General features: G+C 35.8%; 1 protein-coding gene across 8 annotated transcripts in view; it reads right to left on the bottom strand.

The window, feature by feature from the left end:
* PHF3 (PHD finger protein 3) overlaps positions 1 to 17136 on the bottom strand; it is a 65252-nt gene that overhangs the window by 12246 nt on the left and 35870 nt on the right. For 6 of the 8 annotated variants that reach the window (XM_074861796.1, XM_074861788.1, XM_074861795.1 and 3 more), the window contains 10 exons: positions 15050 to 15200; positions 14766 to 14922; positions 13608 to 13724; positions 11309 to 11440; positions 10744 to 10876; positions 10018 to 10213; positions 8249 to 8396; positions 6725 to 6814; positions 5288 to 5483; positions 2014 to 4192 (listed from right to left, as the gene is read on the bottom strand). In XM_074861796.1, coding sequence (XP_074717897.1) covers positions 2014 to 4192; positions 5288 to 5483; positions 6725 to 6814; positions 8249 to 8396; positions 10018 to 10213; positions 10744 to 10876; positions 11309 to 11440; positions 13608 to 13724; positions 14766 to 14922; positions 15050 to 15200 — 3499 coding nt within the window. Of the gene's footprint in view, positions 1 to 1140; positions 4193 to 5287; positions 5484 to 6724; positions 6815 to 8248; positions 8397 to 10017; positions 10214 to 10743; positions 10877 to 11308; positions 11441 to 13607; positions 13725 to 14765; positions 14923 to 15049; positions 15201 to 17136 lie in introns of those variants that run through there. The other 2 variants (XM_074861789.1, XM_074861790.1) reach the window with 2 other exon arrangements.

Below are 17136 nucleotides of genomic sequence, written 5' to 3'. Positions count from 1 at the left end.
TTTACTGTGGCTCTCTTCAGGTTCTACATACATGAGGCAGGTAGTAAAGCACTCTGAAAACTTGGAAAATGTTTACATATTCTTTCCAAACAAATTATTTCTGGTAGTTCTGGCAGAAAGCATTCCCATCCTTTCTGTACACAGTTGCAATTTTCATTGCTCCCAGTTTACTTTTAGAGCACAAAATGATGTGAATGTGAGACATGGATCACCAACGGACCAGGAGCAGACTACTTTTGAACAGGTCAAAAGAAAAGCCTCACAAGCTGAGCTGCTGACTTAAAACTTACTCCAAAAACCAGAAAAATGCTTTGGTGCACTTCTATGTCTAAAGAATTCTGATGTAAATATTTAAACAACACAACACATGCATAATACTACCAGATATATTCAGTGGCACTACTGCTATACAGATCATGGAATTAATTTGGAAAAGACTAATTTTAACATCATGTAATCATGCTATAAAAGTTAAATGTTTAAATATTGCTTCTAGTTACTAATAAACTGATGATTTATGAATCTTCTCAACTATGAGTCTAAGAAACATTACTTAATAAAAATCTACCACTCCCTTTGTTTGGTGCAGGATTTTTTTGATTTTAGTCAATTTGGCTATGAAACTACCTGCAAGATATCCAAATGAAATTTTACCTTAAAATATATATTCATAATTAAAACTAACCATTCATGTGTTGTTAAGCTGGAAAGACCTTTCTGGAAAGAAGAGGCTTTTCTACAGCAAAGTGCAAAATGCTCAAATTGAAAAACAAACCACTGAAAAACAGAACAATGAACGTAAGTTTTTCTTTATATGGTGGAATATTTTTGTTGTTTCTGACAGAGTCAACAAAATGACCAGTGTATTTCAAGAAGTATAAGAGCAGGAGATCGATTGTTTTCAGGTTTGCAATTTTTTTGGCTTTTTGTTTTTCATGGGTGGATGGTAGTCATTACAAAATAGCAATTAACTGTAAGTCCCAATGGTACAAACACCCTTCTGCCCTTCTCCCCCCTCTTCGCCCCCCAGAACTTGAAACGACCGAGCCATGAAGTGTACAACAAATGTGGCATTCTGTAACTCAGTCTGCTATATTCATTTAGCCTACAGTTTCACATCTATGAAATCAAACACACACAGTATGTGAGAAAGTTTTATCATTTTAGAATCAAAATATCCCTTAAAATATTTACATTTTACAGTAAAAAGGATAGCAAAACACAAAGTAATGTACAGGCTTAAGTATTCAAGTTTTTGAAGCATGGAAAATGGTGGGAGAAATGAATTCACTACTATAAATCATATTTTCAAGAATTTAGGTTAAAAATGCTTTCTTATTAAAACAAGTGCAGTTTAAAGCAATAACATTCGAGCAGCTCAGCCTTCCAATTTCTGGTCACAAACTGCTTCAGATGCTTAGGAAATATCTGAAAAACTAATGAAATACACTTGAATTATTTTACTGTACTACTGAATAATTTAAAAAAAAAAAACTCTTCACACCACCAAGCATATTATATTTTGTTGTAATGTGTGTGGATTCTGAGGCTTTGCTACAGTCTTTAAAAACAGTGCAATTTAAAAAGAAGGTTATTGTATGAAATTCACCTTTAAAATTATTAGAGCATCTTAAAACAGAAGAGAGCACAAATTACCAAAGGCAGCAACTATATTGCAGACTTGACTAAAGCCAACTTCATCAGCTAAGAGAATTTCTAAGCCTTTATTGCATATTAATAAAAGAAATCTTTAAAATTTTGAATATACAGCAATGTAAAATTTTAAAAAATATTAAACTCCTACTTCTAGCGATAGTTGGTATAATGAAAAAAAGGATGAGTATTGGTACATCAAGTGGTACCAAAACACAGACTTGTTTCTGCAAAACACCAACACTGAATAAAAAAGATGGCACAATCCTAGCAGGCTTCTTTTTTTATACAAAGTTTTATGACATTACTCTTAACAGTTTATTTAAATAGGATTTTAAAAGACTGCCTGCATCTTTTTACCTTTTGCTTTTAGTTCTGTCACTGTGGTCCCTATGTCTCTCTCTGCTCTTTTCACTTTCTCGTTCTCTATGCTTCTCTTTGCTTTTCTCCCTCTCCTTATCTTTTTCATGAGCCTGTTCTTCACTTTTAGGCTTCTCTGTCTTTTTTTCTGGATTTCTGTTCTCTCTGGGGCTTTTTCCATCAGCAGACCTATCACTGTGAGGAGACCGCAATCTTTCTTTGTCTCTCTGTCCTTCCTCTCTATTCTTCCTCTCTCTCTCTTTTTCCTGGTTTCTGTCTCTGCGTCTATTCCTTTCAGAATCTTGCTCCCAGTACTTTTCATTGTTCCACTCTTTTTCATGTCTGTCTTTCTTTTGGTGATGGGATTCACTGTAAAATCTTTGTCTATGTTGATCATTTTTTCCTCTATTGAACCCTCTCTCCAAATGCTGTTCTTGTCTGCCCCAAGGATCGCTGTGGCGTCTTTCTGGTCTCCTACTGTCTTTACTCTGAAAAAAATTGTCTGGCCCCAAAAATCTTGATTGTTTGTGTGCCATTGGCAGCCCTTGTGCAATGGGTCCAGCATAGTGTGGGGGCTGACCTGATAAATGAGCTACTGGTGGCCACGGCATCATTGGATTTTGAGGAAAGCCAAAGCCAGGAGGAGGAAGAAGTGGAGGTGGTAAATGAGGAGGAAATCCAAACATAGGGTTGTTTTGTGGAGGGAAGTTATGAGGTGCAGGAGCCTGAAACTGAAATCCAGGTGGATTAGATTTAGGATGCTGAAAATTCTGCTGTGGAGGTCTAACAGATGAGAAGCTGCCACTTGTAATAGGGCTTGGGACTTTGGAAATAAATTCAGAACGAGAAGAGTTTTCGGTTTCAAAATGAGATGAAGTTGCTCCTGGTCCTCTTCTAAATGAGTTCACTGTTTCAATGTTTTGCATCAGTGCATCTTCCTGTGAGTGTTTGGTATCTTCCGTTTGTGATGCAACTGTGTTATCTGCTTTTGCTGCAGTTGAATTGTACTGCGTCTCACTGGTTTGTGCATCACTTTGATACGGGTTTAAGCCCACTTCTCCAGAAGACTGTTGTTTATTCTCTGGTTCTATTTGATCATTTCCTGAAGCATTCTGTCGGTCTTCATTTCTGCTAACATCTCCTTCCTTGTTTTCCGAAGCAGTAGTCTGCTGGCTTCGACCAGCTGCCTGTCGTGGGTCTCTTTTAAGATTAATAAATGGTGGTGATTTAGAGGTATTAGCTGTGGTACCCTCAGCAGAGCCTACATTAACATTGTTCTCATTGGTTTTTTTCCCTGCATTTGATGAGGAAGAAAAGCTGGAATTTGTGGTCCTTCTAACTTCCTGTGCAACATTATCCTTGTCGGGTAATTGCCGCTTTGGGTCATTTTCTTTACTTTCTTCAGTTTCTTTATTCTGTGACTGAGCAGATAAATTTGCTAAAAATGCTTCTGTGGAGACATCTGGAGGTTTTCCCTTAAGACTCAGCCCTATCAAAGATCCAGCACTTCTTGCAGAACTTGAAGTCCCTACAGCTGCTGTATCCACAGTTACAGCAGCATTAGTAGATTCTTGTAGATCATTCAAACCAGTCTTTGATTCACCAACTTCATTAGTTACATCAGCAACATCCATGTTTTCTTCTTTTACGGTTGCCTGTTCATTTAATAATGGTATGTCTTCACTGGGACTTGCTTCTGACTTGCTGTGTTCATATACCTGCCCTGTTGTACCCAACAGGCTCTGAAGAATATCATCAACTGGCAACGGTTTATTTGCTAGCTCCAGAGTAGAAGGCTGATTTTCCCATCCAACCAGGACTCCAGGAAGAAATCTGAGAGGCTTCGGTGGTTCATGTTTGGTACTTTCTACCAATGGTTCAGTAACTGCTGGAACATCTTCTATATTAGATTGCTGAGGTTTATTTCTCTGCTTGTGTAGGACAGTTGTGAAGGAATTAAAGAAATCATTTTCCTCTTCTTCTTCTAGTGCTAGCTCATGATGAGAGACTTCAGGTTTGTTTGGCTTGCTTTTCTTCTCTGGTGGCAAGTTACTCAAGGTACTTTCAGAAGCTTCATCCACAAAACTACTAGCAACACTTGCAACAGCAGTAATCTGCCTCTTCATTTTCTGGCGAATTATCAATCCCAGTAATAAATTTGGTCGATGTATCTCAATCCCTGTACAAAATTGTAACAGCAATTTATCATCTCCTTATGTTTTGGTTAAGGCAATCATTTCAACAAAAATAATCCCCATACTCTTATATATTTCTTATATCTTTCTTATATTTCTTATATCTTTCTATATATTATAGAAAGTATTCATTTTATGATATATGAAATTTTCATCATTAAACACAACACTTAAAATAGTTAAAAACTTATTTCCAACATAAAAATTATGACTTCAAACATTGCAAATTAAAATTGCTTTAAGTACTATACCACCCACTATAACTTCCAAATATAGAATATGAGACAGTTAAGACATCTAGTCACATAAGAAAAAGCACAGAAGTTAAACATCATTTAGTCTAACACAGCTACAGTCTGGTAACAGTGGTAGCAAAGCACAAGAGGAAAAAAAAAAGTAAACAGCACACTTGCAACCACAAAGTTTCCTTATCAATTTGTGTTAGACATACTTCTTCAAAGATTTACCAAGAATGACTTTCCAAAATGCTTCCCTCATTCCAGTAAGGCACTGTGTTTCAAGGTATACTATTAGCTATCTCTTCACTACGTATTTTGTTCTGTATAATTTAGGTTCTTGCAAAAAAATTATGAGTTGTAGCTCATCCACTCTTCATTTTGGCCCTGCCCATCTCAAAAGAAGAAATCATCCACAAATTTTTATAACCAAATAAACTGATGCAAAATAACTCAGGTGTAAGCATAACAACTGAGAGTCGTTTCAGGATCTCTTCTTCCTTGGCCATCTGTTTGGAACTCAGTATGACTACTATCATAGTTCACTTGCATCACTGAATTTACTGAGATTGTAACCTACAAAGACACCTGGGTTAGAGGAAGAATGTAGTAAACATGAAACAAAGTTATGCACAGTAATTTTTTCAATAAAGTATCAGAATAATCTTACAAAGGGAAAATAATGTATTTTCAAGGAAGCCAATATAATACTATGGAAAACTCATTACATGTTTGAACAAAATAGTCGGCATTTTTAAAATTTAAATTTCTCTTATATTTCTTTTGTAAACTTCTTTAAGTAGTGTTATGATAATAAAGTTCCAAATTTCAAGCTGTACTTACCAGGCCCATCAAAAGGCACAAGATGATGTGGGACTTTATCTGAGGAACCTAAAGGGATGAGGTACAAATCTTTCACTTGCTTCATGTTATTGGCTGCTACACCGTAACGTTTTCTACTGCTGAAATAGGCAAACAACAACGCATAGGATATCTGATCCTCTTCAGTTACTGGGGTGAAGCGAACTACACAGATCTCCTGTTTGCAAAAACAGAGAGAATACGATGGTCAGATACATTCTTCTATGAAATTTTAATTGTTTTAGTAACTGCTCTTTATTTAAAAGCACAGTTCAGAGGAGGGAAAAAAAGCCTCCCCAAGAAAGCAGAGAACAGAGGAGACAGAAGGAGCAGAAACCGGGCCAAAAATAATTAAGGAAAACTGAAGAAAACAAATAAAGAACATTTAGTATAAAAAAAAAAATTAATTACAGTGCATGACTAAAAAGCCAACATTTTATTAGCCAGCTAAATAACAAGTTTTAGGGAAGTGTGCCAGCTTCCAAGTAATTATTCCCCTCCCCACCCTTAACATTACTAGAAAGCTTTATTTTGTAGTCTATTGTGTCTAAGATAGCCATTAATACTAGGGGAAGACCACTATTCAGATCCCAGTGCTATGACCAAAGCCCAGCTCAGGAGTCGATGCTGGGGCTGATGCTGTTTAATGGTTTGCTTAATGACCCGGAAGATGGGATGGGAGACCCCCTGCAAAACTGAGATGGCACCTAATCAAGGGCAGGGGTCGATATGCTGAAGGGCTGGCTGCCATTCAGCGGGACCTCAGCAGGCTGAAAACAACAGGATGACCTTTCTGAAGGTCAGCAAAGGCCAATGCAACATCTTACACCTTGAGATGAAGCAACCCCACGCAGCAGGACGGGCTGGGGGACTGACTGGAAAAGACTTCTGAGTCCTGGTGGACAAGTTGAATATGAACCAGCAATGCATCCATGCCAAGAAGGCCAACTGCATGCTGGGTGTCAGAACGGAAACAGCCAGCAGGCCAAGGGAAAAGATTATTCCTTTCTATCCGGCACTTGTGAGACAGCATCTGGAGAACCCTATCTGGTTCCCCCATACAAGGACAACTTGCACACAGTGGGACAAGTTCAGCTGAGGACCACAGAGATGGCTTTGCATATTGTAACAGTACCAAAACGGAAGGGTAACACTTAAGACATGTGAAGTGGTGTCCAGACACTCATGATGAGTTACTGTCTCAAAGGAATACAAGTATTCTCCAACAGCAAATGACAGGTTAAGGTTAGATAGTAAGAAAATAAACGCCGCCAGCTGCCATCCATCCCATTCAATATAACTGTCAGTTATCTTTAACATGTCATGTATTTCACATATGTTCCAAAATAAAAAAAAAAGATCATTAGGGTAGCTGGGATGTATGTTAACCAGCAAGTCTTCAATATGTAAAATTCTTACCTTGGTCCCCGAAGCTTTGATTTTTTCTACATACTCCCAGACAGTGTGAGGAGATATCCTGCCACCTACTTGAATACTATCCGGTAAATCCTATGAGAAAGAACAGAAACCTGAATCCAACATAAAAATTGTGGTAAGTCCTTCATCCAGTATCTGCCTCATATATTCAAAACATACTTAATTCTTTCAGTTCTTAAATTATAATTTTAAAATATCAGTAGAAGTTACAACAGTAGAAACAAATTAATTTAAATTTTGGATATTTAAGATTTTTAGTGCAAAGTCAATGATCTGTACTAAATTAGTTATCATTCAATACTGTTCATCTACACTTCCCCAAAGCTATTTATTTCAGTAACATTAACTGCAAACAAGTACTGTGCTCCAGAAACACTCAAGTTATCTGTAAGATCAAACTGCTATGAAAGCCCCACATCCATAACTTTCAAAATCTTAATTATGAGAGGAAAACAACCTACACATGCATGTATATATAGACATAAATCTGTTCTTGGATATTACAGAGTTCACTATCTACAAGCAACAAAAACAGACCTTCATAATCATTTAGGAATACCTAAGGAAAAATAGTTTTTTGAAATAAAGCAGAAGAGTTTTGAAAAGCACATCATATTCGTAAAACAATCCTTTAGTATTAAAAGGTACTGCTTGCCCTGCACTTCACTGAAGATTTACAGCAAAGACAATAACATTAATAGAAGAGCTAAGTCCTTTTAATTAGAAAGCTGATGCATCCTGTGTCACTGGCAAGAAGTAACACTAAGCCTTATGAGCCCTCCGAGCTTTATTTTATGTCACAAAGACAACTATTATAAGCAACTGCATCCTTTTCCTGCCTCTCAAGCACTGAAGTAAACACTACCTAAACTTTTTTTTTAAAGAACAATTTAGTCTTACAATGGAAGGCTAGGACCAGAATTGCCACCAGACAAGCAAAAAAAAAAAAAAAAAAAGTTACACAAGTTTCTGTTGTAGAAGATGAAAAGACTTCTCATACTGTCAACAGAAACCACCAGTAGATGCTTCGCTTCCAAAAACTGGCATCAACTTGTTTCTTTGAATTCAAAACTGAGCTACAATTTCTCACCCCTAGTTCAGAAAATGGATGCCACTGAGGTGGTTATTTCAGTAGCAAATTCTGTCCTATCTTTCCGTGCTACTTTACACTATAGAAGATGCTCCATTATAAAAAACAGTTCAACTTTTATAATACCATCTCTGGAAATACAGCTGATCATCCTCAAGAAAGATTTTACGGTGAGATGAGAGCAAAACATCTTAAAATATATCAAAGAACTTGAGTCCTGCTGAACAATAGGACAAACTGAAAAATACTTTACTTACAAATACATACCCTAACCTATGTCCTCCCACAAATACTTTACTCAGTACAACGATCATGTTTCACTGCCTTTCACCATTATACTATTATTAGCCTACAAGGTAAACAAGTCACTGAAGTTAATAAATGAATTGTTCATTCTTTGCAGTAAATATAAATACCTCCGTTAAATACTCAAAAGAGCCAGAAACTGGATAAGCCTTAATAACAAACTTTGCCACTGAAGGCATATTGATAAAACCCTTCCAGATGAAATTCAGGCGTGCCAGAAACAGACTTTCACATTCCACAGTACCAGGTGTTTCTGACCTAAAAAAACGACAGACAAAAAACCCACTTTATTTAGAACATGATATATCATGCACGCTAATGTAAATCATATTTTGTTTGTAAAAGAAATGACATGTCATTAAGAATTTTCTTTTCCAGTTAAGCATACTTGAGGGTCAATGAAAAGAGACGGGTAGACAAACATGTATCTCATCCTCCAGTGGAGCAGATAAAAGTTACAGGAAGGACAGTCCTGTAGCAGCACATTAGTTCACCACTGTATCTTTTGAGAATGGAAAAGTTATTTAGTCCAAGAGTTAAATGCTACTGAAGAGGACACACAAACACATATAGGTGCTGCAGAGCCAGTAAGATCTTCTCTACCACAGAGGAGGGAAGAGACATACTGCCTGCTGGTCTTTCCTCACCCTGCTTTCCAAGCTCCTACTTTTTGTTTCGACACTGTTTGTCCACCACCTGTATACCTGCATCCCCCTTCCCTTCCCTTCATCCCACAAGCTGGCTCCTCATCTCTTCTCACGCACATATCACTTCCACAGGTCTGTCAGCATCTCCTCCCAATTCCACTATCATCACCTGTATAAAACAGTGGTTTTCCCCCCTTCAAAAAAAAGCCTCAGTTTTGTCAACAAAGCAGCTCCAAAGAATAAATGGAAAGACTGAAGTAATTTCACAGGAGAGAGTTTCTCAATCTGAAGGTTTCCTCATGGAAAAGGTTACAGCCACATTTCAACATTTCCCAACGTGATGTTATCAAAATATTCTAGGCATGCTATTAGCAGTTTTAAGGCAGCCGCCCAGTAGTACCAGATGTTCTGCTGTTACAGTAACACAGTAACCTACATTTCTTTCTGCCTGCACTAGAAATTACTTCTTTGAATCTTCAGCGAGCTATTCAAAAAACGAAGTCCACTGTCCTCAGTAAAGGATCCCACTGTCCTGATAAAAGCAGAATTTCAGCATGAAGTCTGGTCAATTCTAAATAACTAGGGAGTTGATGTTTTTCTAGAAACCCCTCCCTTAAACCAGAAAAAACAGCCTCATAAATTGCAATTCCCTCTTTGGTGGGTAGCAAAGTATAGTGGAACAAAATGAAAAGAGAGCTTACAGCAAATATGGCAAAACGTCGAACAAGCTGCTGTTAACTGTCATTTCTAGAGAAGTGTTGCTTTGAGATTTGAAACTAGCCTGATTTATCAGTGCAAATGCTCTGTTTAGAGCAATCTCAAATTCCCTAGCTTTACATATACACATACAAACACACACACATCCCCTCATTCAACATACTACATTCCTTAATACCACATATCATATTAAATCTTTATCCTGACTTGTTTAATATGAACTCATGTGCCTTTTTAGGCCTTGTTGCACCAGAAAGCATAAGGTAGTTTACTTTTCCCCAGAAGAAAATGAGGTAACTAGAAGTTTGTAATCATAGCAATATATGTAGTGTTATTTATATAAATGCATAGCACTGTCTACTCCAGAGAACCCCATTCCTAAGAAGAGGTGGACAACTTCAAGTACACAAATGCATTACTGAAATGTCATTAATAAAATGAGCTTTAGTTATAATAGCTTAATAAGATTAATAATGTCTTTCATTTTAAAGTACTGTTTCTACAGATTATATTACTTTGGGAGAGGTGTGAATGATGATTTTGATGAGTCTTGCTTATCATCTTCCAGTAATTCTGAAGCTAAAATACTTGACGTTGAAGAAAGTGCATCTGCAATGCTCTCTGCTTCGTTGTCTGACTGCTTCCGTGCAACTCCAACAGACACTTTCACTTTTTTTGCAGAGAGATCATCAGTAGGTGGTGCCATTCGGCCTGCAGAGAATGAATTGCAATGCATTTTATTCTTTATTAAAGAAACAAAAGAGGACTTCCTCTGAAGACATGGAAGATGCACCAAAAATACATATTGCCATTGAAGTGGGATAGGATAAAGAAATGATACATTTTATACATATTTATACAATGTATAAATTTATGTATAATAGTGTATAAATATATACAATGTATAAATGTATATATTGTATATATTTATACCATATTATACATAAATATTGCCACTGTAATGGGATACGACAAAGAAATGAGGAATCAACAATAGCATGTACACCCATTAAAGGGATTCCTTTCTCTGCAGGGTTGGTTTTTTTTAAATAGAAGACACATTTATGCCAATCATTTTAATATTGTCTCCTTTGTAAATTATGATGTCAAACACTGCTTCCATATCTCTGTCAGCAAACTAGGGAAAAAAAATTGTTTACATTCCTGAGGTATACTGAGATTTATGACAAAAGCATTACACAATCATGATGTATTTATTTTGACATGCTTTTCAAAATCACCTATGCAGATTTTGCAGTTAAGATCGAAGAGATGATTTTTATGTTGACTTGTGGTGTCCGGAGATGCAGATTCATTTACTACTTTATCTTTTTCAGCTTCCTCTGATTTCTCAAACAACTTCACATTAGGTTCCTAAGAAAAGTCAAACACATTTCAGTTAGCCTTTTTTTACTCTGTTAATATTCCTAATATTGCTATTCATATTACTTAAATATTTTATGCTATTTTCTTCTCTTCAGGCGTAAAGCTGTCTTCAGTTGTACAGCCTAAAAGACTATCATAAAAACTACAAATGCATTAAAGGAATTAATTCCTAAATGTCTTTTAGGTAAGATTTAGAATATTTTCTACTATTGCCAGAATTCATCATATAGTCATGGACAACACAGAAAAAACAAAACCACCAGGACCAGAAGTGAAAGTCAGTAAGGATAAAAGAAAAATTCAACTCAAAACAGACCTAGCATATAATTACAGATCTGAACAACAAAATCATAAACAAATCACTTTACAATCAGATTATCTATGAACTAATACACTGTGTTGCCATGTTTTCTTTTATACCTGAATCTCCATGACTTCCTCTTGTTCTTTTATTGGTGTTTCACTTTCAATTTCTATTTCTCCTTTGTGAGTAATTTTTGTGATAGGTCTTCTTTCAACTTCCCTCTGTTCTTTCTCGATCATTTCAATTGTCTGTAAAAACAGGAAGTTGCGTATATTTACTTCCATACAATAAAATTTGGAAATCCACAAATGCAACAACAGAAAATAGGATTGCAATTAGGAAACCCTCTAGGGAAGAAAGAATACATTCATATTTTGCAAGTGTCAAGTAGTTTCATAAAGCAAACTCACAAGCAGCAGTTCTGAAGTGCAGCAAATACTTATCAGGCATGTATTTAAACAAGTTATAAAGCAGACCTTCAACACTAAATTTAAAGATAGGTAATTTGATTTTCCAAGGGCTAAAGAAAAAAAAAGCATCAATTGTTTTCCTGTAATAGTAGGGAAAATGCAGGACATAAGTACATATAGATTTGTATCACTTTTCAAGAGCTTGTTTTTTAGTATATAAACCTAATCCTCTACCTCGAAAAAACATTTAAATATATTCCTAAAGTAATGGATATGCTAATTCTGATCAGCACTGCCGCGTTGCTCTGTTGCAAAAAATAAAGCATAAACCATTTTTTTTAAAATTGCTTCTTGAAGCACATTTCTACTTCTTAAACCAGAAACAGTTTGTGTTGGCTGTCCTCAATATTTTAAGCCTGGTTTCATAAGGAAACAAGGATTCTATGATTGCTTTATCTCTCTGCCAAATACCTACAGTTACTTTTGAGCACACTGGGGAAACTTAAAAAAAAAAAAAGCAGCAGTAAGTAGCAGTCTCAAAGTCTTGCTGAATAGGAAAACAAAAAATACAGTCAAATGATACATTGCTATTTATTTTACATGTCGTATTCCATTTCAACTTCTAGAAATTCTAAAGTATTTCTCTGAAATATTTAGGACCCTTCAGTAATTTTTGAGAAACATACACTTTTGTTTTGAAGCTGTTCCTCACAGCAGTGGAATAGTTTTGCATGGTCTGTTTTCAATATTTTACTGATGTTTATAAAATTAAATGTAACAAAGAGGTACTACAAAAGACAGGCTTTGGCTAACTACAGAATAAACAAACTTTTCATGTCTTTCTGGGCCCTCAAAACAATTTTGAGATAATAGGAACTAGCAAAAAGTTGTCGATTCATAAACAGGTCTAGTTGCAATATGCAAAGAAAAGGAAAAACACCAGGAATAATTAATGTTGCAATGCAAACTGCAGTCTCAAATACAGCACCTCACTGTACTGAATCACTATCACTGAGCATTCATTCATTCTGAGCACACAGAATTCAAGAAGATTAATTCCATCTATTCCATGTTACACTCATTAAGATTTTTTATTGGAAGTCATCTGATATAACCCACAATTCCTAGTATCATAAAACCCAAACACAAAAGGCCTGACAGTTAACACTACCCAAATTTTGTGCCTTTTAGTTCTATGAAGTGGCATATAAATTTTGTCAACATAAACCCAGATTTTGTAAACTAGAAAACCTGATGCTCCAAACTGGACATTTCTAAGCAGCTGCAGTTAATTATCATTGGACTAACTAGCCAGTAAACAGGCTAATATCTAAGAAAAAGGCATTTTCTATAAAATTTAAACCAGCTCCTCATATTCCTGCTTCTCCTTCTAAACTGTCAACACAGATATAAACATAGTGTGACGTTCTGTTTCAAGAAAAGTAATGCTCAAATTAACCTAATAAGCTTCCTATGCTTTGTTGGTTTTTTGGTTTATTTTGGGGTTTTTTTTCCCTTTAGACTCCTTTTCAGACAGGCAGATCAGGTTTTCAGCTTCAGGTTTACTTCTTGGTGGGTGAACCGTCATGCTCGATAGTATGTAATTTTAAAACACCACCAGTTTGGTTTGATTCGTCCAAAGAGATCTCTCTCCCTTTCTAAAAAACTGATGTCTACGAAGCTTCAGCTAGAGCTTTAAAATCTTGTTGGAAATAAGGACAAAGAAGCCTTCACCCTTGAGACAGAAGAAAGAGCAAGCAGCAACACAGTTGCATGGCAAAGGAAAATGCATGGCCTCCCCCTTTCAGGAATTTACTACACTTCTTTCACTTTTGTCCTAACAACCCCTTTGGGTTTTGAATACTAAATAAATTATAGAGATCCTCCTTAATCACAGTTGCTTTGGGAGACACACATTCTGTTCTTTCTACATACACTTAACCTGCAAACAGAAGTTAAATATGCTTAGGCAGTCAACTGAACAATGTAAGCTGACAAATCTCACATGTCTGTTTTCTCTCTGTCTCCAAGCAGCCAGTTCTTTGGAAGCCAGTTCTTCTGGGCTCATTTTTATTAGATGGTCTGGAGTAACCTCTCCTTTCAGTACTTTCTTAAATAATATCTAGAAGAAAGAAGAAAAGTTAACTATTGCTATCAAGACAAAATCAGCTCACAGCAGGAAATAAAGCAGAAGCAACATATAACACACTCTGTACAGCTATATGGATCATGTGGGTTTGTAACTATCTCCCACTGTAGGAAGCAATACTAGATTTTATAACATAAAAAGCTTAATTCCAGTGCTCCATTTATTCTACATAACAGAATGTTATCTACATATACCTTTAATGATCAGATATATAATTAACTGTTGTTCCAAACAAGAAAGTGAGTTTATGCCCATTGGAGGAGTAACTCTGGTTGTTTGGTTTTTTTTTTGGAAGGTGCAAATCCCCTGTATTACACAGTGGAAAGAAACTAGTATTAAAGAGGATGTCTATGCTTCTTGACCAATTGAACTGAATTTCTAGGGTAAAATTCCTCACATAATTTAGCAGTATGAGCAAAGAGAAGCCAATGACAGAAGTTAGCCTGTTCATATAATTTACAGTTGGCTAACTGTAATAGTAAAATACTACAGATGAAGCAACTTGATCAGAATAACTGATAAGGACAAAAGAGAAGTTGAGGAGGTGAGTGTGATGTTGCATAATGGGCTCATAGAAAGCAGAAAAGAGAGTGAAAGTCAAGCTTGAGAAATCTGGGTATGAAAAAGCACAGTGAGACAAGCTACACAATGTAAGTGCAGCAAGTAACACAGAGCTGGGCGGGGGGTGGGGACACAGGGACACCCAAACAACAGATCAGTGGTAAAGACAAACAAACTAGACAAGCTATATCCACTACACTTTGAAACCCCACTATAAAAAGTACACTGGGAACAAGAAGTTGAAGAATTAATGATGGGGAACAAGCAAAAAAGAACACAGGGAATACTGAGTGTGCAAGAGGACAAACAACAAAGAGATGAGGAAAGCTACAAAAAAATAACAAACAGGATAATTTGTGAAAGGATTAATAATGTATTTACATAGAAGACTGTTCCTTTAATCTACAGCAAATAAAGAATTTCTGTAAAGCACAACAGACAAATAATACATACATTATTTTTAGGATCTTTTAGGTTGAACATTAAGCTTCTGTATTTGTTCTTATACTTTGAGTCAGTGTCCCGAAAAAAAGAAAACAGCTCTCTTTCAATCCTTGTGGCAACTTTTGCTGCTCTCTCCTCAGGAATCTTTAAACTGGAGTCTGTCAATCTGTGAGAGAACACAAGACTAAAAATTACCAAATGCTTCCAAAAAAATGAGTGCTTTTTCTTCTGCCTTTCAAAAGAAAATAATTACAAACACAAATTAATAATTTGATTTAGTAATATATAGTTACCTTTTCATCAGAATTTCCTTAAGAGACTGCTTGACACTCTGTCTTATCTGATCAGCAGAAGGTTTGGAAGCTGGCACAGCTGGCACGTGTGTTGCACTAATAGATCCTTTCTCAGTTTTCTTTTTCTTAATTTCTTGTTTCTCATGAACACCTACCAAAACACACAGTTACAAACTGTAAGCTACTCAAGCCACTGATATAAACTTTTACTGTTGCTGGATGTCATGAAGTTTTATTTTTAAACCGCTAAGAACTGACCTTCAAGGAGAAGGAAGAGAGTCACAGGGTGATTCTTTTTTTTTTTTTAATTACTTGTTTTGGATTTTGTGTTACATAGATTAATCCATAAAAAAAAACTTCCTTAGCAGAAACAAACAGGACTTTTGCCCTTTGACTTAAGGTATTTTCTTCTACACTGAACCAAGATGATTATTAGCTTGATCTTAAGTAGGATTTTTGATCCTCAATTGTTGTAATAGCATAGATTGATTTTTTAATGAGTAAACTGAGAAATAATATATTGGGAATCACATATTATAAGCATATTAAACTTTACTTTAAAATAACATTTTTCATTAAACTTAGCATTTCTGTGTCTGTTAGCCATCAAAATTATTTCAATTACAATAATCTCAGTTTCTGATTCAGGTAACTGACACTCTTAAGCAAGGCAATTAAGGTTTGTGTCATAAATAATACAAATTATGGACATTTCTAATCAAATTAAAATCATTAAAGCAAAAAACCGAATTCCTTCGAACTTTAATTTTCACAGTGTCAACTGAAAGCTCATTTGTCTCAGCACATGAACATGTTATTAATTTAGAGCAGCTGCCTTCTATTTATGAAAGCAATGGAAAATAAACAACATTCATTCACTTTCTACTCTGAAAAAAAGAAACAACTGAAGACTGACGAAGATCTAACTTCAGGGTTTGATGGTAAAAAGAAATATTTATTATTACTTTCACCTACTGAGTACAACTTAAAATGCGTTAATACCAGAAGCAAACACTACGTTTTCAAGTAGCTACAAAAAGACAAGATTTTCTTTCCTGTTGGGAAGACTGTATGGTTGGATCAACTCTCTCATTAATGCCACTATGATCCCCATCAAAATTAGTGATTTCCCCTTCCTCACCACCAAGGTAGTACAGACCTGAGACAGCTGTTTGCCATTCTGTGCTGCAAACTAAAGTATTCATATGCTAGGCTTCTTAAGTAATGCAGCTCTAATAATGACTTTATTTGCTCAATACTTTTTTTTTTGCTCGTGTCCTCCTCAGAAAGAGGATGAAGAACTGGACTAAAACCTTTTAAAAAAAATGTAGCCTGAGGAGGTCGGGGGACATGGAAAACCTCCATGTTGCTGGCATGCAACATTTTGGCAAAGTTTCAATCATCCAAAAGCACAGTCCCGTAACAGGGAAGTGATGGGCAAGATTAGCAATAAACAATGCCACTATAAGCATAATTCAAAGCAGTTAGGAGATTAAGTCAAATGTGCTGCTTAATAATTTTGTGCTAATTGTCCTAAATGAGACTTCCAAGCCTGTCTTGTTACAAAACTATTTTTAGATTGAGGTCTACTCTGAAATCATGACTAAAAATCTTTTTGTCAGCTTCTAGTTCAATTAATGTATTTTGGAACAATTCAATTACTTTATGGATATCAAAGACTCACTTCGCTCCATGCAATTTCCAATTAGAAAGGATGTCCATTACTTTGTTACTCAGAATTTCAAAGTTGAACAACAAGGTATTTGAAGTCTAAAAGATACCATTCAGTATACAATACTTACATACAGACTTACATTTAATCCTAACTTTTTCAATTGTTTTCTTCCACCAGTAAGAGCTTCTAGAATGCATTAGCATTGGCGAAAGACCAGCAGAGCAGATTTATTGTTTTTTAGACAAGAATTCAAAGCTTGAATTTAGCAGTTAAAGACACAGTTCTCAGACAAAATCTCACTTGCTTTGCTGCTGAGATTTCAGTCTCAAATGACAACAACTTTGTATTACCATGATCTTAGAAGAATAATGCTTCCTGGAAGGGAGCAAGGGAGCTATGAGAGGACAGAGGT

The sequence above is a fragment of the Strix uralensis genome, chromosome 3 (genome assembly GCF_047716275.1).
Source record: "Strix uralensis isolate ZFMK-TIS-50842 chromosome 3, bStrUra1, whole genome shotgun sequence".
Lineage (NCBI taxonomy): Eukaryota > Metazoa > Chordata > Aves > Strigiformes > Strigidae > Strix > Strix uralensis.
This window is presented reverse-complemented; position numbering and strand designations above follow the sequence as displayed.